This window comes from Chiloscyllium plagiosum, unplaced genomic scaffold (assembly GCF_037043375.1).
Source record: "Chiloscyllium plagiosum isolate Xiang-an unplaced genomic scaffold, Cpla_swu_hap1 HiC_scaffold_2, whole genome shotgun sequence".
Classification (NCBI taxonomy): domain Eukaryota; kingdom Metazoa; phylum Chordata; class Chondrichthyes; order Orectolobiformes; family Hemiscylliidae; genus Chiloscyllium; species Chiloscyllium plagiosum.
Window position 1 is genome coordinate 115,333,614 of NW_028270140.1, and position 24,886 is coordinate 115,358,499.

Sequence of the window (24,886 nt, forward strand, 5' to 3'; positions counted from 1 at the left end):
ACTTCAGTATTTTGCCAGGGAAACAGAAACTAGTCCCTTGCCAACAAAATACTCAAATACGAATACAATGATGCAGGGAATATTACAGACCCTTTTTTATTAAGATTTTTTTTACTACTGCTCATGTTACTCACTTAAATTGCTTTTCAATAAGAACTGCCAAAATAAAATGGCAAGTGAAAAGGATCATCAGTGGACACCTGGCAGTATCTCCCATTGACTGTCCTTCTTTTCCCTAATAACACGAAGCAGCTGAAGTAGGGCGTAATGAAGACATCGTGTGCCTCTTGACATAGAAAGGCTGGTGTCGGAAGTACATAATTAAGTACCACTGATGTCCATTTTGCAGAAGAGGATTATAGGGATTACTCTATCCACAACTAAAAATACCTCAATAGAAACTCTAACTTGTAGGTGAACTCTATGAGACCAGAAATGCATTTTTTTGTAGGTATGAAATACAAATTAGGCTGCACTGATATGTTTCAGATAGATTTCAATGTTACAGTCACTTGGGAAGAGCAAAACATCTTGTAACAATTGCCATTTTCTCGCAGTTAAAGGGAAAAACATTGCAGCTTTGTTGCCATTCAATGCCAGAGACAGATTCTTGCTGAGAGATTGGGAAACTTGGCAATTAGCTCCAATACACCTGTTTTTGGCAAGATCCATCACACTGTTTCACTCAGACACCTGACAGGACAGCAATGGAGCTTCCCCTTCTCCCACAGCTCCGGGGTTAATGTCATGCTCATTGAAAGCTGCCACTCAAACAAAGGAAGAGCCACCAGGTAAACAGCACAACAGTCACCAATGAGCTAGGACTGTCATTGGATCCCAGGCCACGTGTGTGAGGTTACTCTGGGGGGCGGCAGCAAGAACATTGGCTCTCAATGCTCCCTAATTCCCGATGACAGGGCCCTCAATCAGTCACTGAGTGCCTTTGAGTATAAAGGGCCACCCTCTCCTCCCTGACCTTGGCCAAAAGTCAACATACAAACTTTCACTGACTTGCTTACAGTGGTCCCTTAAAGTCATCTGCAGCAAGATAGGGCATTAACTGCCCACTGAGAAGGGGCACAATTTGAGTTAAGGCAAGAAGGGTGTCCAAGAGGGTTCCTGTCACAACACTGTAGGTGGAGGCATGAAAATGCCAACATTTGCACTCACTGCCCTCATAACCCTGCAATTACCAAAGCTAACATGGAAGGGGCAGTGCACATGGATCTGCCCACTGTTTGTGAGCAACACTGATGAGATTTTAACAAAAAGAAACAACGGGGAGGGCACTACAAGGATTACTATACATTTTACTTTTATTTATCTGGGATGTGGTTATCACTGGTGAGGCTGGCATTTGTTGACCATCCTAAGACACCTGATTGGCACCTTAAGACATTTCAGAGGGTAATTAAAAATTAACTGCATTGCTGTGAATCTGGAGTGACAGATCACATAAGGACGCAGATTTCCTTCCCGAAGGGACATCAGTCAACCAGATTTGTTTTTACAACAGCTGACAATGATTACATGGTTAGCTCGTAATTCCAGATTTTTGTTTTTGAATTCATAGTGATCACTTGCCATGTTGGGATTTGAACCCATGTCCCCAGAATATTCACCTGGAATTTTGGATTATAAATTCCAATAGATTACCACAGCACCAGTGCTTCCCATTAAAAACGGTGGACAGATTAGGAAGGAAGGAAACAGAGAAAGCGGTCAGCCAGCATAAAACACTGCACAACATTAGTTTCCCATTGCTAAGTGACAAGCTTGTAACTAAACTGTCTCCGTGTCTACTGTACATATTGGTTAGGCTGGAAAGTACAACAAAACAGATCTCTTTAGTCACACATTTGAAAGATGACAACCTCAAATAGTGTTAACAAAAGCTACATCATGGCAATTGGTTAAGACAAGAAAAACAATGTATTTTATAAGAGCCCATTGTCCCTGTTCAATATAAAACCAACTGTCCCCTCACCTCAACTATTCTATTTCTTTCCCATTTCTTGGTCTTGTACTTTCTTCAGTTTCAAATGTTCAGATATTCTTCCCTTAAACAATAATGGCTCATGATGCAACACCTCCCTTTGACAAAACATTTCATGCTCCAGCAACACTTGGAGAATTTTCTCACCCTCCTTCTGCATTGCCATAATAAACACTTGAAATTGATTTCACTCCAGGACGTTTGTGCAGAACTCCCTGGTACCACAAATTTCCCTGCTTCATCAACAACCTAACCTCCATTATAAAGTCAGAAGTAGGGACATTCAGTGATGATTGTGCATTGATCAGCAGCATTCACAACTCCTCAGACAGTGAAGCAGTTAATATCCAAATGCAACAAAAACTGGACAATATCCAGGCTTGGGGTGACAAGTGACAAGTAACACTGGTGCCACACAAATGCCAGGCAATGACCATCGCCAACTAGAGTGAATCCAACCATCTCTTTATGGTTTTCAATGGCATTCTCATTGCTGAATCCCCAGCTACCAACAGATTAGTGGTTGCCACTGACTAGAAATTGAGCTGGACCAGCCATATAAGTACAGTGGCTACAACAGCAGGTCAGAGGCTACGAACTCTGTAGTGTATAACTCACCTCCTGACTCCCCAAAGCCTCTCCATTGTCTACATGGTCAAATCCATTACGTAATGGAATATACCACACTTGCCTGAACAACTGCAGCTTCAATAACACTCCATAAGGACAAAGTCCACTTGATTAGCACCACTACTCATTCACTCCACCACAGACACAATACTAGCGGTGTATACCATCTACAAGATGTGGCTGCAACCATTCATTACCGCTCCTTGGACAGCAACTTTGATCATTTCCATTTAGAAGGACAAAAGGCAGTAGATACATGGGAACACCACCATCTGTATTTCCTCCTTCAAGCCATTCATGTTCCTGACTTAGAATTATATTACCAGTCCTTCATTGTCGCTGGGGGAAAAAAATCAGAAATCCCTCCCTAATGGCATCAGTGGTGTTCCTACACCAAACAGACTGTAGTGGTTCAGGAAGACAGCTCACCACTACCTTCTCGAAGGTAATTAGAGATGGTCATCAGGAACATCTTATCTGCATTTACATTGTCTAGTCCTGCCAAAATTTCATCGGTTTCTATGAGACTCCCTTTCATTCTTCTAAACTCAAGGAATGTAATCCTAACTGACCCAGTCTTGCTTCATACATCTCTCCATGAATCAGTGTAGCAAATCGCTGTGACACTCCCCCCATAATTAGAACAAAACGTGGGAATAAGTGACTATACTTGGAGTTACCCACCGTCTGTGTCTCCCAATAAAAGAGCCAAGACAAATGCAGAACGATGAGCAACTTTGTTATGGTCTCTCCCTCTGCTTGGTTATACATTGAACATTGCTCCATGTCGCTTATTTTGGATTTGTCATTTTAGATCATTTTGCTTTTTATGTGCCAAATAGCAGACTTTATATTGGTTTATTGTTGTGGGCAAAGTCACACCGTTAGTAGCAATAAAAGCAATGGATTGAATGATGTGGTCAGCAATTTTTGATTGCTAGAGTATTTGGATTTTTTTAACCTTCATCACTTTTGTAATTGCTCAAGGTTTGACAATAAGTGCAGCCTCCCCCAGACATAATACATCATTTCTAATACTATTTCTAGCTCATCTATTTTCAGAGACAAGGTTATTTAAATGGGATTGCAGTAATCAATCTACTGATGACCTCAGCACTTCATAAAACTGGGTGCAATGAGATCAAGACTTATAAAGAATAGCCAGACATTGTTGAGGAGATTACCTGCAAAAAGATAAATATCTACTTATATTAAAAGACTGAGCAATCATGTGTACTTCTTGAGTCATAATATTTGAGTTATTCCATTTGTCAACATCTATATTATGAAGTGCAATTTCAGGATAAACCAAGAGACAATGGATGTCTACACCACAGCAAGAGTTTATTCACACTATTGAGAGAGAAATTGGAGACAATCTAATACTTTTAAATTTTAAAAGAAAGTTCTGTACACTTTCAAATTGTATTTATCATAATCTGAAATATTTAAAAGCGAGGTCGAGGAACCTGAAATAAGTTTGCATTCATTAACAAGAACCTCCTTTGCTTCAAATATGTATTCAACTTTTCTTACAAAGATGTCATAATCTCCGCTTCAACCATTTCCTGTACAACAACACAAAGTAACAATATTTCTCCTAATTTCCAAATTTATTCTCTTATTGATAATTTCAAAATGCAAGTCTCCCATTACCCATCCCCCACCTACATCGAACTTCTTTTCCCAATTTGTTCAATCAAAATTCTTAATATTTTTGGGAAAAGAAAATTGCATCAAATGTCCTCTTTATTTTCAAAACAAGAAACATTAAGTATTTTGAAGGAGGCTCACTGGACCCAAAATGTTAACTCTGATTTCTCTCCACCGATGCTGCCAGACCTGCTGAAGTTTTCCAGCAATTTCTGATTTTGCTTCTGATTTTCAGCATCCGCAATTCTCCAGGTATTTTTTGGTTTCCTCTTTACATTGCCTATTTCTGTGAAAATAGTCTTATCGTCTCAAGCGAATTGTTTCCAATATTGACCCATTCCTCTCATCCTCCCACTTGATCTACCTTGCATCAGCTTTACAAATGCACAAATTAGATTTAGGCCATTTGTCACCTTCCTCAAACCTGATCCACAATATTATATGATCACGGCTGATCCAATTGTGGTCTCAAATTCACATTCCAGCCTTGCTATACAAGAACGATCTACCGTTGCCTTAAAAACATTCAACAATCTGCGTTCCAATGACTCTCAGCCCTCATCTCTCTCTCAAAATGCGAGGTGCCTTACTTTAGAATCATGGCCCCTCGTTTTCTAATCTATCTTGCAAGTGGAAACGCCCTTTCAACATCCATCCTGTCAAGGCCCCTTCGGACCTTATGTTTTAATAAGATCACCTCTCATTCTTCTAAACTTCAAATAATACTGGCTAAGCTTTTCCAATTTCTCCACATAAAATAATCCCAACCCAGGTATCAGTCAGATAAATCTTGCCTGAATTGCTTTTAACACATTTACATCATAGAAGTATCACAGAATCCCTAGAGAGTGGAAGTAGGCAATTTGGCCCATTGAATCCACATTGACCCTCCAAACAGCATCCCACCCAGACCCATGCCCTACCCATGTAACCCTGCATTCCCCATGGCCAACTCACCTAGCTTGCACACTACGTTAAATTAACCAATCCACCTTACCTGCACATCTTTGACGTGTGGGAGGAAACCGGAGCAGCCAGTGGAAACCCACACAGACACGGGGAGAACACGCAAACTCCACACAGTCACCAGTGGCTGGAATCGAATCCGGTCTCTGGAACTGTGAGGCAGCGGTGCTAACCTCTGAGCCACCCGTGCCACCCTTTCTTAAATAAGACAACCAGATCTCGGACACAATAATCCAGCTGTGACCTCACCAATATTTTTTAAAACTGCAGCAAAATATTGTAATTTTTACATTTTTTCGTCTTGAAATAAACATTCAATTGCCTTCCTAATCATTTGCTGTAACTGCAAATTTTGTGCGATTCATGTATCGGCACATCTAGGTCCCTCCATACCTTCGAGAGATAAAGACTCCCCACATATAAATAATATGCTTTTTATAATATGCCATCTGCTAAATTTCTGCCCACGGACATAACCTATCAATATCTCTTTGCGGACTCTTATGCTGTCATCGCAACTTATTTTCTGTGATCAGTTTTGGGGACCCTTATCGAAAGAAAGATATACTGATATTGGAAACAGTCCAGAAAAGACTCTCTAGCTTGATACGATGTACAGGGGGATTGTCATATGAGAAGAGTTTTGATTTTGTTCTAGGAATTCCCTGAACAGCCAGGGAATTCCTAGAGGCATGGCACTCATCCACTGATTCAATCAATAAACACATCGACCTGGACCCAATATACCGACCACTGCAGTAGACAGCTGGAACTGACAACCGGAAGCGGCAGATTCAAACCACTATAAATGCCGGAGGAAACAACACAGAAGCGCTTCACAGGAGGCACCCAAGGACTGAGGATGTCACCTAGACAGGGGACAAAATGTCTGCAACACAAATTCCCAGCTCGGCGAACAGAACCACAACAATAAGCACCCGAGCTACAAATCTTCGCACAAACTGTGGAATCAAGAGGAGGCAGGAGTGTGGAGTTGAGGATTATCAGATCAGCCTGATCTCAGTGAATGGCAGAGTTAGCTCAATGGGCTGAATGGCTTTCTGCTTTCACGTCTTGGAGTCTTAAATTTATCAACCACACAGTCATTCCCTCTATTCAGTAATCTACATTAATTATAAATAACTGATGCTCTAATAACCCCTGTGGCACATCATCCTGCAAACCCAAAAAGGACATATTTATGTTCATCCTCTGAACCTCCCTACACCATGAATTCTTATTGTGTGGAGTAACCTTTGATGTGCACCTCCTTAAATCTTATTTGGAAATCCAAGTCCAAAACACTTGCTTGTTTAAAACCTTTCTCCCTGCATTCAGACAATGCTTCAGACTTTCTCTATCAGTTCCCTCAGAACAGACTATTTGTTTATTTAACAAATTTGTTGTTTGCACATATTTGTGCACAGATTAGTTGTCAATTTTCCTTTGTAAACGTCATGTCACATAAGGAGTTTACAAGCTATTAAACTGCTAAAGATGATCTGAAGATAAGAACATTGTTATATAAATAAAAACATTTCTACAAAAAAGGAAATTATGAACCAAATGTCTCTTAAGTCAAATGATCTTTTTAAAAACCAAGAAATAAAAGCATTGCTCGCAGTTTTGCTAAAAAGCCAAGTTGTAGATCTGAAGGACAAGTCTGCAATTTATCTCCGAAACTAAACAAAGAGCTGGGATTGATGAAAACAAAGCAATATAAATCAAAACAACAGGTAAAAACAAAGAGGACCATAGGAGATTTCCACGTTATTTGAAATATTAACGCAGTTTCTCTCTCCAATTGGAAGGGTTTGGAGGGATATGGGCCGGGTGCTGGCAGGTGGGACTAGACTGGGTTGGGATATCTGGTCGGCATGGATAGGTTGGACCGAAGGGTCTGTTTCCATGCTGTACATCTCTATGACTCTACTAGACCTGCTGCATATATCTAGAATTTCCTCTTATTTTCAGCATCCACAGTATTGTACTTTCCTTGTTAAGCAAAAGCAGGTTTGTACATCTCAGTTATTCAATTTACTAATGCCAACCAACCAATCACTGAACACTGTTATTTTTCAGATTTAATTCCCTGACTGTTGAACAAGTTGAAAATAAATTCCAAGTGTTAGCAAAACATACTCATCACGGAGCAAGAATTCCTCTGGGTTAAACCTTATTATGAAATCACCTAAGTGTAATTTTTGTCGAGTTTCAATGAGGGTTTCTATCTGGGAGCCCTCAAAAAACAATGCCCTAACATTAATCCCTTCAGAGCCCCACTGGACACAGGTTTCCAAGCACAAAACACTCTGATCCCTGACACTCAGCCAATTCTGGATCCATTATTTTCAAATGTTTTGGATGTCATGGACTTTTACTTTTGATATCAATCTCCAATGCAGGACCTCATCAAAAGTCTTAATGAAATCCAAGTATGATGTGGAGGTGCAGGTGTTGGACTTGAGTGGACAAACTCAGAAGACACACGACACCAGGCCATTGTCCAACAGGTTTATTTGAAATCACGCGTTTTCAGAGCACTGCCCCTTTGTCAGGTAAAGTCATCAGGTGACTTTATCAGGTGAAGTCATTGATGACTTCACCTGATGAAGTCACTTGATGAAAGGGCAGTACTTTGAAAGTTCGTGATTTCAAATAAGTCACATAACATCTAATGAAATCCAAGTAGATTATATCAAAAGCATGACCCACCATCATCCACCCAGTTAGTCAGACATGACCTGCCCATAACAAAATCAAAACTGTTTGTTTTAATTTGTTATTGTCACATGTAATAAAATACAGTGAAAAGTATTTTTTGTGTGCTATCCAGGCAAATCATACCTTATGTAATCATACCTTACAGAATGCAGAATCAAGTGTTACAGCTACAGAGAAAGTGCAGAGAAAGATTAACTTTAATATAGTTAAAAATCATACAACACTAGGTTACAGTCCAACAGGTTTATTTGGAAATACTAGCTTTCAGATCACTGTTCCTTCATCAGGTAGCTGTGGAGCAGGATCACACAATGCAGAATTTACAGCAAAAGATCACAGTATCATGCATGCAACTGATACAATATATTGACCACACCGAGGTTGCTGTTAAGTCTTTCATCTTTTAGAATGGGCTGCATGTTTCAATTCATTAATATGTAAATCTTAGAACTTCTTTCAAGTCACATTCTCAAGATAACTTAAGGTTTTATAAAAAAGGGGACATCTCAGCTCAGTCAATGCATTAAAGGTGTGAGGTTAGAGTCTGTCTGTGTCCCAATCTTGAGTCAGACTGGTTCCATTTCCAAAGTAAGAATTTACAAAATACACATGGATTGACAACTTGCATTGACTGTCTGAAGATTGTGTACTTTGTGAACAAGAGAATGCATCTGCAATTACAATTCTGCACACACAAATGCACCCCATAGACGTGTGTGTGTGTGTGTGTGTGAGAGAGAGAGAGTGAGTGTGAGAGAGTGTGAGAGAGTGTGAGAGAGTGTGAGAGAGTGTGAGAGAGTGTGAGAGAGTGTGAGAGAGTGTGAGAGAGTGTGAGAGAGTGTGAGAGAGTGTGAGAGAGTGTGAGAGAGTGTGAGAGTGATTTGTTCAATATATCGTATCAGTTATATACATGACACTGTGACAAATCTGTGTCTTATGATCCTGCTCCATAGCTACCTGATGAAGGAGCAGCGCTCTGAAAGCTAGTGTTTCCAAATAAACCTGTTGGACTGTAACCTGGTGTTGTATGATTTTTAGCTTTGTCCACAGATGCATCTCCACAGGGCTTTTGCCCGAAACGTCGATTTTGCTGAAGCTCCTCGATGCTGCCTGAACTGCTGTGCTCTTCCAGCACCATTGATCCAGAATCCATCTCCACATCATGGCTACCAACTTTAATATATGAGCGGCCCATTCGAAAGTCTAATAACAGTGGAGAAGAAGCTGTGATTGAAACTGTTCATACACGTTATCAAACTTTCATGTCTCTGCCTGATAGAAGAGGATGGAAGAGAGTATAACCGGGATAGGAGGGGTCTCTGATAATGTTGGGTGTTTTTCCAAGGCAGAGGGAAGTGCGGATAGAGTCAATAGAAGAAAGCCTGGTTTTTCATGATGAACAGGACTGTGTTCACAACTCTCTGTAATTTCTTACAGTTTTAAGCAGAGCAATTGCCATACCAAGCTGTGATGTATCCATATAAAGTGGTTTCTACGCTGCATTGATAAAAGGTGCTAAGAGTCACTGTGGTCATGCTGAATTTCCTTAACTTTTTGTTCCTGCCTCTCCGATTGCAGATTAATTCTGTCCCTCAGAACTGTTTTGAATAGTTTGCCCAAAAACAAAGTTAGACTAATTAGCCTGTAGTTTCCCGATTTATCTCTTGCTCCTTTCTTGAACAATACCACATTGGCTGTCCTCCAGCCTTCTGTCACCTCTCCTCTGGCCAGATGGCAGCTCAAAACCATTGTCAGCACTTAGGTACAACAGAAGCTACAATAACAGATCCCAACAGCCTGGTCGGAGATTGCCACCCATGTCAATGTGGCCTCAACCAAAGGAATGCCCAGTAATGCCACAAGGAGGTTACATTGAGCCCACAAGGCTGACAATGGCCTACTTCCTAGGCTGTAGAGGTACAAAGCCCCTGACACTGACTACCCCTAGCAGCTGACTGACTTTGCCATTGCCCAGACCTGAAATCAATGTGTCCACTCCCTTGCCTGACCACGGCTGACAACGATGACACGTTTCCTGGCTTGGAGTCTGTGCTAAAAGATCAGTCAAGATAGAAGCACTCTTAACATTTAAGCTGTCACTGAGGGGACAAAGTGCAAAATGGCAAGGCAAGGCAGTGATGCTGTGAAAACTAAAGTAGGCACAAGTGAGTGAGTGCTAAGAGAGTATTCTGAGGTGCACCCGAGTCCAACCATGGGTATCTAGCCTTGGACATTTAAAGTCCTGGAATCAGCAGTATAATACAAGGTGCCAGCGTTCTCCAAAGTGCAGCACTGAAGTGCAACAATGTACACTAGGTGGATCAGTGATGTATCATGATGCTGCTGAGAGGCTGGTACATGTTGGGTGTCTGTGGCGGCATGATCATGCAGGTTACCATTCTGAGTTTCCTGCCTGGATCTCGGTGTCCAACATCTATCCACCAAGTATGAAAATGGAAAAATGGAGACAAGATTAGATAGTAATGAGAGTGATAAAGGACAATACTCCATGAAAATAGGCCTCTTGCTGCTCACTGGCCAGAATCTCATCTCGCCATCCAATGCTCAGTTTAGAAAAAAGGGACGGTTTGATCTTGACATCAGAAAGGTTTTCGTTGGAAATGTCATCCGATTTTGCCAAATTCATTCCCATTTCTAACATCATTCAGAGGCTGGGAAGATTTTTCCCTGTGCTTCAAGGATTGTAAGAAACTAAATCATAAATTCATCCCGATGACAGGCTTGTTTGTAAATAACGAGGCAGATACCATACTGCATGCTGACATGTGCGATAAATGAGTTCTTTGTGCATTCACATTTGTTAAATCTGGCATCTATGGATATTGGAACAAGGATGGGGCTTGTCACATGGTTCTTCCTAGGTCACTCAAAACACTTCAAAGTTCAGTGAACAACTGTGCTGAAGTTAGTTCTAGTTAGTCAAAGAGAAGGTAGCTGGCAGAGAAGATATAATGTAGCTGGCAGACTTGCATTCAGAGAAATCCTTAGGCAGTGAAAGTTTAGTGTAGCTAGCTGTCTGCTAAACAGCTGGAGGTGTGCTGAATGTAGTCTCAAGAATCCAGTGAGGTACTTCAAGAAATGGTATTCAACTACTGGGTGGTGAGCAAATCTTTGTGACAGTCCTAGTGGAGGCAATAACCTGGTGGTATTATCACTGGACTGTTAATCCAGAGACACAGATAATGCTCTGGGGACCTAGCTTCAAATTCCCCATGGCAGATGGTGCAATTTGAATTCAATTAAAGAAAAATCTGGAATGAACAGTCTCATAATGAGCACGATATCATTGTCAATTGTTGGAAAAACCCAACTGATTCACTAATATCCTCTAAGGAAGGAAACTGCCATCCTTAGCTGGTTTGGCCTAAGTGTATGTCCAGTTTCCAGAAATGTGAATGACTCTTAACTGCTCTGGGCAGTTAGGATTGGGCAATAAATGCTGCCTAGCCAGCAATGTCGTCTTCCATGAATGAACAAAGGAAAAAAAAGTCAAAGAGTTGCTTTTGAGGAAATTCAGAGGATAGCTCTTCAAAATGAAAGATGTGATGAAGGACAGTTTGAATGAGATTTGATGACCCATTGTGTAACCAACATCTGTATTGGTTGCTGAGAAATCTGTGGGATCTGTCATGACTGCACCAGCTGGTTGACAAGATCTTTGGTGCTCAAACACAGTGTGGCTTTAACCATATTTACATCATGTTAATTCTGGATTTTAAAGTACAAGATTAAAATATTATGAATATTATTTTACTTTTCCAACTTGTACAGTACTTTGTTTGCTAAACAAAGTGGAATCTTGTGGCTTTATTCTCTTCATCAGTAACTGAGATTTCAAATCGTATCGACTTTAAACAAAAATGTTACTGGTCCCCAACTAGACCATAATATAAACTTAGTGGTCACAGACTGGATCACGGAAGAGATACTAATGTCAAGGAATCAAACAAAATTTGTGCATAAGTAAATAGGACATATGCTAGGCCTGCTACAGAGAAGCAGATAGACACACCATTCTGCTATAACAAAAGCAAATTAAACACTCAGGTTTATTGCTAGAGTAATAGAACTGAAAAGTAGTACATACTTGTCAGCAAAGAGTGATATTGGGCTTGGTCGTCTCCATAGATGCAGAGAAAGCATTTGATCAGGTTGAATGGCCATACCTTTTTTAAATTTTGGAATGTTTGGCCTTGGAGAGGTTTTTACCAAATGGGTCGCAGTGCTATATAATAACCCGAAAGCAGCGGTACTTACTAACAGCATAAGATCAGATAGTTTTAGTGTTGGCAGAGGTTGTCATCAAGGGTGCCCTCTTTCACCACTATTATTTATACTAGTGATCGAACCACTGGCAGAAGCTATCCAGACAGACCCCAGTATAACGGCCTTGGAGGTAGGACCAGGCAAGCATAAAATTACTCTTTATGTGGATGACGTCTTTTTTTCTTAACTGATCCATTAACATCTGTGCCCCACTTAATACAAGTGGTTAATTTATTTGGTACGTTTTCAGGGTACAAAAGTAATTTCATGAAATCAGAAGCCATGCCGGTGGGAGGTCTTACCAGCATATCCAACTTCGCGGATGGAACCTGCTTCCACTTTCGGTGGTCACAGGGAGGTTCTCTCTACTTAGGCAATTTAATTACCCCGGCATTTGACCAGTTATATAAAGCTAACTATGTGCATCTGTTAGAGAAAATAAGACAGGGCCTTCAGTGCTGGGAAGATCTCCCAATATCCTGGTTGGGAAGAATAGGTCTGGTCAAGATGAAAGTCCTCCCTCGCCTATTATACCCTATGAGAATACTTCCTTTGGTATTGCCGAGGCAAGCGCTGCGTAGGCTTTATGGTTGGTTCGGTTCCTTTGTTTGGCATCATAGACGGCCCCTTAACAAATTAGATAAATTGCAGCTCCCACGAGAAGGGGGGGCTGGGGGGGTCTAGATTTCCTGGGTTTTAGGAAGTACCAACTGAGCTCCTTGGTATCATATGTGGCTGATTGGGCCTCTCGTGATCCACAATCAATTTGCTTGGATATTGAGGCTTCCCAGGCAAAATACCCCCCTCATCAACTTATTGTTTATGGATAAGACGAGAACTGTCACGGATCATTGTAAAACCCGAATGTCCAAAACACAATCAAAGCTTGGAGGTTGATCCGACAGGGTGAGGGTCATCTACAAAAAAATAATCTCCCCCTTCACTCCTATAGTGGGAATGTTGGGATTTCAGCCAGGCTTGATAGATGCTGGCTTTAAACTTTGGGAGTCCAGAGGAACTCCTGCTTGGGAGATCATGATGTCCTTCGAACAGTTGCATCAGAAGTTCAGGCTGCCTAGCAAGGATCTTTGTCGATATTTTAAAGTACAAGACATTGTACAAAAAAAAACCACATTGATGGCCAATCCTTATAAATCGGATATGGAGAGGAGAGTGCTTCACCCGGTGGGTGTGCCCTTGGTCAGTACTCTCTATCACTCGCGATGTAATAATGTGTCAAAGGACATGGAACGACTATATAAAACCTGGACTCAAGAATTGGGCGTGGAAATCTCCTCAGAGATGTGGGAGTTCATCTGGGAAAATGCCAGGAAGATCTCTTTCTGTAATAGGACTCAAGCTAATTCAATTGAAGATACTTCATAGGACCCATATGGCACCACAGCGGCTTGCAAAGTTTAAGATAGGAGTGTCCCCAATGTGCCCTAAGTGTAAAATAGAAGTCGGTACTCTCACTCATTGTTTGTGGACATGCCATAAGATCCGCAGATACTGGGACAGTGTAATGAATGCCTTAGCAAAGATCTTGGGAACGGAGATTGGGTTGGAGCTGGTGTCTCTCCTTTTGGGTTTTCCAAATTTTCCTTCTCTAGATGCACATGGGAAGAAACTGTTTACTATCCTCTCCTTTTGTGAGAGGAAAAACACCGTAGTAAGCTGGGTATCGGAAAGTCTCGAATTGGCATAGGATAGTTATGGAACACATTCCCCTGGACTTCTTTACGAATATGATGCACCAAAAAACTGAATTGTTTTATAGAACATGGCAGCCCTTTTTGAGCTACATCAATGCAGATGTATCAGCCATATTATCTAGGGCCTTTGTCTAGCCATGAGGAGGATGTCTGTCGGTCGGGTGCCCATGGGAGAATCCCGTATAAATATGGGTTTGCTTACTATTGCTCCCATTGATGGGGAGCTACAATGAGAGTGCATTGAGTGTTGCAACTTTACTGAAAGTAAATTAAGCTGTCTTGTTGTGACTTGATAGAATTCTACTTTGAATGTTTATCTTTTTTTTCTTTGGTTAGTTATTTACTGTATTGTAGTTTTTTTATATATAGAGATTTTTTCTTATATTTTACTCTGTATTTTAGTAGTTTGCAGAGTAGATTAATAGTTTGTTTTCTTTATTTATATTGTTGTTGCTATTGCATTGTAATGTGGTTGCAAAACTAATTTTGTATTAGTTTTGTAATTTTGTAAAACAAGCCCAAAAAGTTTTTCTTTTCAATAAAAATATTTATTAAAAAAGACATACAAATTAGATAAGAGTGATAAAAAAAAACATCTGCCCAGTTCTGCAATTCTACTTCTTACGCCACTACCACCTCAGAAACTGGAACAATCTATTTTAGTCCTATTTTTCTGTATCCATGTCAAATACCTATCCAGCTTATTTGTGAATTATATTATTTTCACATTACTTGCAGCTGACACAATATATGATAACATGAACGTAATGTCAATCAAATAAACATTGCACATTTTAGGTACTTGTGAAAAAAAAAGAAAAATACTCTCCATTTTAAAGACTGGAACTGCAAAACGGGTAAATTAGATTGGAATGCTTTTGTCGTTAACCGGTATTTAAGAATTACTTGCTCCCCTGATGATTTTCTGGTGTTTGGCATTGCGTCTTACAGATCAGGAGAATTCCAGAACCAATGCATACTATTTGCTGAGCTAGCCAATGTCACATTCAGGTGCAGGATAAGATACAGACCTCAGGATTTAGACAGGGCAGAGATGCAAATCAAACAGGATTCCCCATCTTAAAATGGAAACCTCCAGTGCACCTTGCCAAGTGCAGGGAAGGACATGATGAGGCTCAGCTGTTACAATTTTTATTTGCTAGTTTTGTTTCATTTAAATACTGCTAATTGTTGGTAGATTTAGCCTGTCTGCTATAGGCCAGCAAGGTGGATTTAATTCATTGCCCCGAAAGCTCAAAGGGCAATTCCAGCAAATCAATGATGCACCTTACAATTATGACATGAAGATTGGATTTGAAGGAGATCTCCCAATTCCCTAAAGCATTATCCAGGGTTTTCTCGAAACTGTTACAATGGTGGATAAGGATAGCTCCTGTAAACATTCTGTGCCTACAATCAAATTAAATTATACTATCAAGATTGCCACTTTGTCACTCTATTCTTAACTATCATGTAATGTTTTAAAACGGATTTCAAATAATTTTTATTCCTGTATGATGGCGGCTAATACTAGGTAACATTAATATAATTAAATATCAAAACAAAGTCTGATATCAAAGTTGAGTGTTTCATCAATTGCTTTTCAAAATTTTCAAGTAAAAGTTATGAATGTATGCAACTGGTTTTAAATCAACCATTGTTGAACCTTTTACTGATATTGTCAGAATTATTTTACGGTCAAAGTGCAGCCAATAACTCTGAAATAAATAAAAAATTATTTCTAGTGAGAAATGGCTAATAAACAGAAACTAAAGTTCTCAAGTGCCAGTTTATGGTCAGTACCATAAATCCCACTGCAGGTGATGAAGCTCCTGCCATACCACATTGCACAGTCACAGAGTTACAAATGAAACAAGACTGTGAAAGCTCTGGTGCCTCCTTCTTATATTTTAGGATCTGGAGTTACAAAATACACTATTGTTCATGCAACATTTGTAATTGTGCATGTCATTACTGTTTAGTTCTTTATCCAGTAAAGACAGTACTGATAAAAGTCAAACAGTGAGACAATCTATGGTCAGCCCATTACTGGTATTGATAAAGCTAATATTGGACCAGCTGGGAGCCCTGATAAACTGTCCCTGTGTGATCTGTTATTCTGCAGCCAAATAAAATGAACCACGCATAACAACTATTTACTGGATAAATCACTTCTTTCCTGGTGTCAAATCTTATAAATATTTAAAGCCATACCATCTGCTAAGATCTATTTATCAATGCCAAGTCAGTACCATAAATTCAATTAAGTTCCCGACAAATTATCTGTGTATCTGAGGCAGTTCAAAGAGTGACAACTGGTCAAATGCAAAATAATGAAGAAATGCCAAGGTAAAATGCACTACTTCTTTGAAAGCATACACAGATTTATCAAAACTTCAAACAAAAGCACACGTTCCTGATGGATTGTCTCATTTATCAAGAAACTGCAAGACAAACATTCCCATTTTTCGACAAGTTTGTGGCATCAGCCTGAGTAGCTACTGCTATTACAGAAAATGTCACTTTCAAGAGAGGCTTAGAAAGCAAATGGATAATACAGTGAACTGTTGATGAAATGTATTAAAAGTTTTAAACCCTGCAACATCCATTTTTATATTACTAAAATACAACTAAAAATAGTACAATGTTTATTTTAAACACGCTGAGAGAGTTCCATTTACATGTTGTTTTGAATTCTCTGTATCAGAGGAGATACTTCTACATCAGGGAGAGTGAAACAAAATGGGTTTTCTCATTTGCATTTATGGATTTTAATTCCTACAGCTATCATGAAGATCAACAGCCTAGTGGACTATGAGGCACTATATTTGCACTCTCAAATTCTGGCATGCAAACTCTAATTTTGATCATGTTGACAAATAGTAATAATTCTATTCTGTCCAAAAAATGTATCTGACATCAAACTTTAGTCCTCCAACTTTATCTGTGTCTGATTCATCACTTCTGGATTCCAGTGGGCGGCACGGTGGCACAGTGGTTAGCACTGCTGCCTCACAGCGCCAGAGACCCGGGTTCAATTCCCGCCTCAGGCGACTGACTGTGTGGAGTTTGCACATTCTCCCCGTGTCTGCGTGGGTTTCCTCCGGGTGCTCCGGTTTCCTCCCACAATCCAAAGATGTGCAGGTCAGGTGAATTGGTCATGCTAAATTGCCCGTAGTGTCAGTTAAGGGGTAGATGTAGGGGTATGGGTGGGTTGCGCTTCGGCGGGGCGGTGTGGACTTGTTGGGCCGAAGGGCCTGTTTCCACACTGTAAGTAATCTAATCTAATCTAATCAAATAAACATCGTCTTTAGGGCATGAGTTTATGAACTAGGTTTCTCTTTGATCAGAGAAAGTACGCAAGAACCAGTTGTTGTAAATACCACTGAACTGAGAGGATTGACCAGTCAAAATATAAATTATTCAATCATGTTTAAGTCCGAATCTGTTCATTCAAATCAATGCCACCTTTTCAGTCTCTTAACCTTTCGTCTTAGCTTCCTTTTCGAAAACGAACTCATGCCCATTCTATTCTTCTAACTATTTGCATTGTGCTCTTTAAATTGCACTTTCTAAAATTCAAAGCTGGCAATAATTAATTCCAAAACAGCTCACCAATACCATGATTATCAGTATGATTTTTGCATTGGCATGTCACAAGTGGTCTTTCACCTTTGTGACACACAGATGGAATTCTGCTCATGACTACTTTGGAGAAGTTTTGGACTGAAAACAATGAATAGGAATCAACTAAGTGTGAAGCCTGACATGAGACTGAAGATCTCCAGCCTGGAAGGAGATCATCCCCTCATTGATGTTTCATCAAAATTCCTCCTATTAATTCTGAAGACTTATTTTGCGGCAATAAGCAAGAGGATTGGGGGAGGAATGGTAGGTGGTCAGTGAAGTGTTTTACTCTGCTGAAGTGGTTTGCAGATGGGAAGTTTGATAATTACTGTGTTAGACAATTCCAATCATCACCACGCCACATATCAGTTAAAGGTGATGGCTCAGGAAAGAGTCTGGGACTTTGAGCAAACATAATGGGTGTAAAGTAGCTGTAAGTAAAGCAAATAAGGCTTTAGTTTAAACCCCTAAAGCCACTAAACTGAACAATGAGTACTGGTTAATTTTATTGGAGGCTCTGTTTATGGCTGCATTTGCTGTACTGCAAACAGTTCTTGTCCTCACGTACAGTGGAAAAAAATGTGCAGAGAAACACATGAAAAAATATCAAATCTCAGCTATTGATTTATCAATTAAAAATCACCGCTTACAGCAACTGGAAAGGAAAAACAAATGTGTTACTTTCAGGATTGAAATGTTTTATTTCTGCAGCGATCCAATTGCTTTTAACAAACATTCACACCCCAAAATTGTCCAGCTACCCAGGAGCCAATCACTTAGTTGTTGGCAGACAGAAGGTTTTTGTCAGTGATAACTGGTCACTAATCCACAGATCAATCAGCGACTTATTACCAACCCAACCTCTACTTGTACACAGCCCCTCCAGATCATCTGTAAACTAGGCTTCCACTACTGCTGGGCCAAACAGCTGTGTAAACACTGTTTACAATGAGTGTCAGGTTACTTGCATTTAATAAGTGCAGCTATCCATCTTAGTTTTTGAAATAGCTATTTACCCATTTTACTTCACAATCAAAATCCAGAAAAATAAAAAGATACATCTTCATGAAACCGTACCAATAAAACACACAAATTAAGAATCCAGATAACACCCAAATAATTTCTTGACAAAAAGGTCATGACATTATAAACTGTGCTATTAAAAGAGGAACTTGATAATTTTCTGAGTGAAGAAAGTATTCCCAATTATAAGTTAAGATGATACCTGGTTTTGATGAATCATGAACAACCAGTCTCTTGTGCTGACTTGATTACCTTTGAGAGTCAGGGAGAAATTTGCCCCATCACTGTTTTGTTTTATTAATTGGTTAGTTGTCTTTTTCCCCTTTATTGTTGCCTTTCCCAAGAAATATCATGGCTGAACAGTGCACAAAATTATACCGTTGAACAGCCGAGCAGGTTTAATGAGGTACTTATCTGTTCTCACCCTTCTTTACGTGTTACCTATAATACAGCTAGCAAATGTCTATCTTTCTCTTCCAAGCATGTTGTGTTCTACCCTTACTGTATTTCAGCTCCACCTCAACCTTCTTCCACGTACACCTGTTTAAACTGTTCTACCATCTATCCATATCTTCCTCCCTCTCAGATCAATATAAAATTCTTTGCTCCTTCTCATTCCATTCCCAAATCTTTGCTCTTGCTCAATTTAGCCACAGGTCATAATTCTTCTCTACCTCATCAGCTTCTCATCCTACACAACCACCCATTTGCATGAGTTTAAAATCCATCCTGCCAACTTATAAAGTCACCTTTTCCTAAAATAATTAGTTAAAGGGCAAAAAAGGTTTTTTTTAAAATACGAATGAAATATACTTCCAACAGGTAAAACAATGAGCACATATTAAATTTCTTTCTCATAACAGTAACAATCTTAAACAGCTTTCATATTGTTATTATTAGACAGAGACTGATTAAATGTAAATGCATGAGAAATGTCTACAGCTTATAGCAAATTGATTACGCAATGAGGGAGAATTATTTTATAATTGCTTTTATGAATGAACCAATAATATGACTAAATCGATAATTTATCTTATTTACACAACCAATGCAATCAGGAAACAAGACTGGAAGATGTTTGTCAAAACAGAATTATTCTCAACGGCTGAAAGTGAGCCTTGACAACTGAACAGCTTTCTCTTTTTCAAGGTTTCTGAGCTTCACTGTCAGCTGAGTCAGAGCGCTGGATTTGAATTAATCATGCTTTTATTCAACATATTGCGACTAGGGACAGCTCTGGAATTAAGCTACTTCCTTACAAACTGTGATTTACACCATAGATAAGTGATAGATTATTATTACCTGAACTGTATAAATTGGAAGTGGGTCCTATGGCAATAGAAGCTACAGATCTGTTTATATACTGAAACCTCTCACATACTAACAAACATCAACACAAGCAACATAAACATTGGTGATATTGAAAATTTGAGAAGTCATGTTATTTTTAAGAGAACGGTTTACACAGGAGCAGCTATCTTACACCAAGCAAGAGTGTGAGAACTGAGCAGGAAGGGGAAGGTTATCATGGCTGTCACCCTTCAACACGCCACTGGAATTTTACCAACAGTGAGGCATGTGCCAACTGAGACCTTTAAGTGGCCAATTAATGTTCTTCCTTTTCACACTGGTAAAACACCAGGAGTGGGTGGGTGAAGGGAGGTGGATAATTCACCATCCCGACAGGCATGATGGTAAAAGCCAGTGGCCTTCCTGCAGACACAGAACAAGGTAGGGTGGGGAAGGTTTCTCTCCTGATCAACACCCTGCGGCCATGGGATGGGGGAATTTCCTTGGAAAGTATGACCAAGTTCTTGAAGACACCAGTGTTCCTTCATTTGCTCCTCCCCATCCCTGCCCTGAGTGCACCAGGACCTGCCAGTTTGGCCCCAGTGAGCTCAGTCCTGCATACCTGCATCTGGATTCAAGGTACAGCACCTCAAGGTTGGTCAGCATTCTACAGCCTTCTGGACACAATACGGTTACAACAACTTTAGATCATAATTAATCTCTGCCTCCACATCGCTCTGCATGTTTTCTTTTTCAATGGCACGTTTCTTTCTTTACCCCTTCATGTTGCATTCAGATGCCTGCTATATTGTTATTCACACTTAACTATGGCCTGAACCTTTGCTCCACTACAATATCCGTTGTCACTGTCTTCAGCTTTTGCATCATGAAATTTTGTGTCAGTTCATCTCTTTTTGCCTCAACTCTACCACAGATACTACTTTTTGTCTTTCTTGCTCTATCCCATTCTATTAGCTTAAAAACTCTTTGGTTCCCATCCTTCTGTTCTGATAAAAGGTCATCAATCTCAAACATTAACCTTGTTTCTTCCCACATATGTCACCTTTCTCCAATGCTTCAAAAACAGGGTTGAGAATTTTAAAACCAAGCAGTTTGTGAGCCTGTGAGCATGGAGGTGACAGGTGAACAGATGTAGTATGGATTAAGAATTAGACAGTGGAGCTTTCAATTAGCTCATTTCCAAAAGGGAGCAAGGTGAGAGGCCCTTGCATAACATAATTCAAAAGAGAACGAATGAAAAGGAACAGTGATAAAACATGCTGCTTGTGAAATGACTGCAGGTTGTTCATGTATCTATTCAGCAAATTGTCATGATCACCAAGGAAGGTCATGGAGGTGGACAGAACGAATGAGATCGAGAGGCAATTAGATGCATTTTTGCAGAGAGACAAGATTATGAGAGAACTAGTGATATGGCAAACAATCGAAACTGATTTATGAATAAGGGACAGATTTGTTTGGATATAATAGCTCTTTACTGTTCCTAAAAAGGATGGTTATTAGTGATGAATGGGAGAAGGCTTAAGAGGATACTGCCAATGACACTCTAATCATCAACATAGCAAACACACCGACTGCTCCTGCAATTACAATATTCTAACTGATGTAATGGAACACATGACAGGATATTAAACCAGTTGGACTATGATAAGCTATCTAACATTACGCATGTAGATTACACTGTATTTATGTAACAATGCTCATTACATCTCCTTTGTTGTGACAAACTTTATGATAAAATTAACAGATGATGTAACACATTGCATTCATAAAAATGATTACTGGAATCCCACAATTAACAATTACTTTTATAAAAAAGCAACAATGAAATCCCATGATACTGCACATAATGCACACTAGGAGAAGTTCACTTCCAGCTCCTAATTTGAAAACTCTGTGCTAATTCAAAACTCAGTTCCATTCATCTGCTAAAAGTTTAGAACAAAATAAATTGTACAACCTGACAGAAAATTGTTGCCATAAGGTTTGTATAGTTAATTGCATGGTTTCACTAGTCTGATACTGCTGAAATTATCGAACTAAACAAAATTTGGGAAGATTACAGCTCTTTCGGTATTGCAGTTAACATGTAGCTATAACCAGTCTGTTACAATCAATATTCAAGACAAAAATGATTAAAACATTTTAGCAAATTCAACATGCTGGATTCTACACACAATCTTGGAAATAACTCCACAGAGGCCAGTATTCTGTCACCAAATCACCCTTTATTTACAAGTCAAGTCCTTGAAACTTTCCAACTCCCTCAGAGCCAGCTCTGAGTGAACAGAACCGCTGACATTTCTGTTTATATCTGTCAGCCAGGGTCTCTGATTTGACCAGATTAACAGCCCCAATCAGGGACCTCATGTTCTATGAGTTCCACCTGACTGACCTCATTAAAATCGCAATATTTTATCTTGTTTCTCAACAAAATAACCAAATTAAATACAAGTAATCAAGTTCAAATACTTGGGCAGAAATCTCTTAAGTAGTATGATAGTTGAAATAACAAGAAAGTGTAACTTCTTCACTGGAGTGACAGCACAGGAGGTAGTCAAATAGTCTTCATACATCAGTACTGAACGTTTCCCAAATGGTTAAGCTTCATTATATGTTAAGCTGCATTATAACCTTCTGGCTCCCAACAAGTGCCTTCAAGGCCATCCACAAGGTGGTGTATATTCAGTGGGTCTTCTCAGCAGCAGCTTGAACCTTGCTGGCACATTTACTTGCTACCGACTGTTGCTTCTGCAGCATCAGCTACTGTTCGTATATCCTGTTTCAAAACAACTTCAGGCATATCCTGTACTAGCCAAAATAAACAAACAGTCTCCAGGTCTTCCTATAGATTTTATCAGTAATTTAGAACTTAGCAAAAAGACTATGCCAGCAAGTACAACAGAGCGAACAAATTCTAGTGGATTACTCTTGTATTGTCAAAAGAAGTTAGAGTATATTCCACAGGATCCTATTATGGCTGAAGCACCACAACTTCAAAGAACTGAAATAAGACTCCTCAAAATCACACCAGACCATTGAGGATGAGGAGAAGGTGACAGCAAGAATGAGGGGAGAGGAAAGAAACAAAAGCCAGTATCGGTGTAGACTAGAACTTTGTCTTGAATGTGAACCTAAACCCAGATCATACGGAACTTGTTCAAATAGCATACGTAAGAACTTGACACACATTTGTTCACCAATCTAGTGTTAATGGCAGCACATTTCTCCCAAATTCAATTGTTAACTTGTTTTTTTCTCTAAAGTAGATCCATTTCAAATTCCTTATTTCAAAATTAATTAAATTAGATGAAAGACCTACATAGCAAGATCAAATGTTGGCAGTGTTTTAGTGCAGAAGATCATGTGAAACGACCACAAGGGATTAGGTAAACAATAGAAATAAAGGCCTATCTGAAGTGTATGCCCATTTTGTGAAATTAAAGTCATACCTTGTGTAAATGGTGTCCACGATGCCAATCACAGCTTCTTCTGCAGGGACATAAGACCCAATTTGTGCCATGATAGTAATCAGTGCCACTTGTTTAATGTAAGAACTCTTTCCTCCCATATTGGGCCCAGTAATTACCATAACTCTCTGTCCATCTCCCTGAAAAACAAGGCCCAGCAAAATTAATGATCAGTGGAAAGCTCAAGAAAAAGCAGTCTCAAAGCGTGACCTGGGCATTCATGAACAATATCATAGCTTTATTCTTTTTTAATTATTGCTCCAGATCCACTGCTGTGCTTTAAATTAGTTTGAAACACTAACTAACATTTCAACAAGCATTTTATTATGAAGGTTTCAAAGCAGTGGATGTGGCTCAACAAAGAGAACTCTAAGTGAGTCCCACACAAGTGGGAGAAATACTTGTATGAAAAACTCAAACGTCGAGTGTTGGAATTGCAAATGTTAACATAGGTAAAACACTCCTTGGATCTATTTGACTAGATTTGAATAGGCAAGTAAACTAATGAACTGGTGAATTGCACACGTGTCAAGGTACTTATACCAATTGAAGTTGGATTAGTACAATTTTCATATTTTTCATAATTCCTGAAAATTACAAAGAATGAGGACATACATAAACAGGATGACAGCATTTTTCACAGTGACATTATTGTAACCAGTCTATAATCTGATCAGTTCATTACTGCTCAAAGTGAATTGTAACAAAACAAATTACCCAGGCAATATGACTCAAAGTACACTGATACTACAAATAACATTTGACAAACATATTTTGGAACAAGAAAAAACAAATTTTACAAGTTGTATCAATAGATCTATGGCATCATTTGTAAAGTGCGATCCATTCACAACTTCAAAAACACTGAATAAACACAAAACAATTTAATTAAGATTTAAGATCACATTTTACAACCAGGGTGGATTTGCTGGTCTCAGTACATTAAAATTACCAGAATTTGTAAGGTTGAGCTAATTTATTATTCAGCACAAGCTTCTGGCATAGGATATGCTTGCTGTACTACACAGTAAGTGGGAGAATGAGAACCAAAGAGGAAGGTGGTTTTAAATGTCCTTCCCTGCTGCATACCATCTAAGAACAGAGATTCCCTCCACAAACCTTTCCCAATGGAGATCAAATCAATACACTCCATTGGAGTTGGCCTACAGCCATTGTCAGTATCCACAGGAACAAAAAGAGACCACTAGGACTTATAACAACACACAAACCAACAGCCACCCTCAGACAACAACTCACCAGAACGAAGGACCCAATACCCAGCATAAGCAAAACTAATGTAGTGTACAAATTCCCATGCAACGACTGCACAAAACACTATATAGGACAAACAGGAAGACAGCTAACGATCCGCATCCATGAACATCAACTAGCCACGAAACGCCACGACCAGCTATCCTTAGCAGCCACACATGCAGACGACAAGCAACATAAATTCGACTGGGACAACACTACCATTATAGGGC

The 24,886-nt window shown here is 39.5% G+C and overlaps 1 protein-coding gene across 4 annotated transcripts in view; it reads right to left on the reverse strand.

The window, feature by feature from the left end:
* Positions 1-24,886, reverse strand: part of msh3 (mutS homolog 3 (E. coli)) — a 288,075-nt gene that overhangs the window by 105,885 nt on the left and 157,304 nt on the right. For all 4 annotated transcript variants that reach the window (XM_087999818.1, XM_087999815.1, XM_087999807.1 and 1 more), the window contains exon 20: positions 23,385-23,542. In XM_087999818.1, coding sequence (XP_087855944.1) covers positions 23,385-23,542 — 158 coding nt within the window. The remainder of the gene's footprint in view (positions 1-23,384; positions 23,543-24,886) is intronic.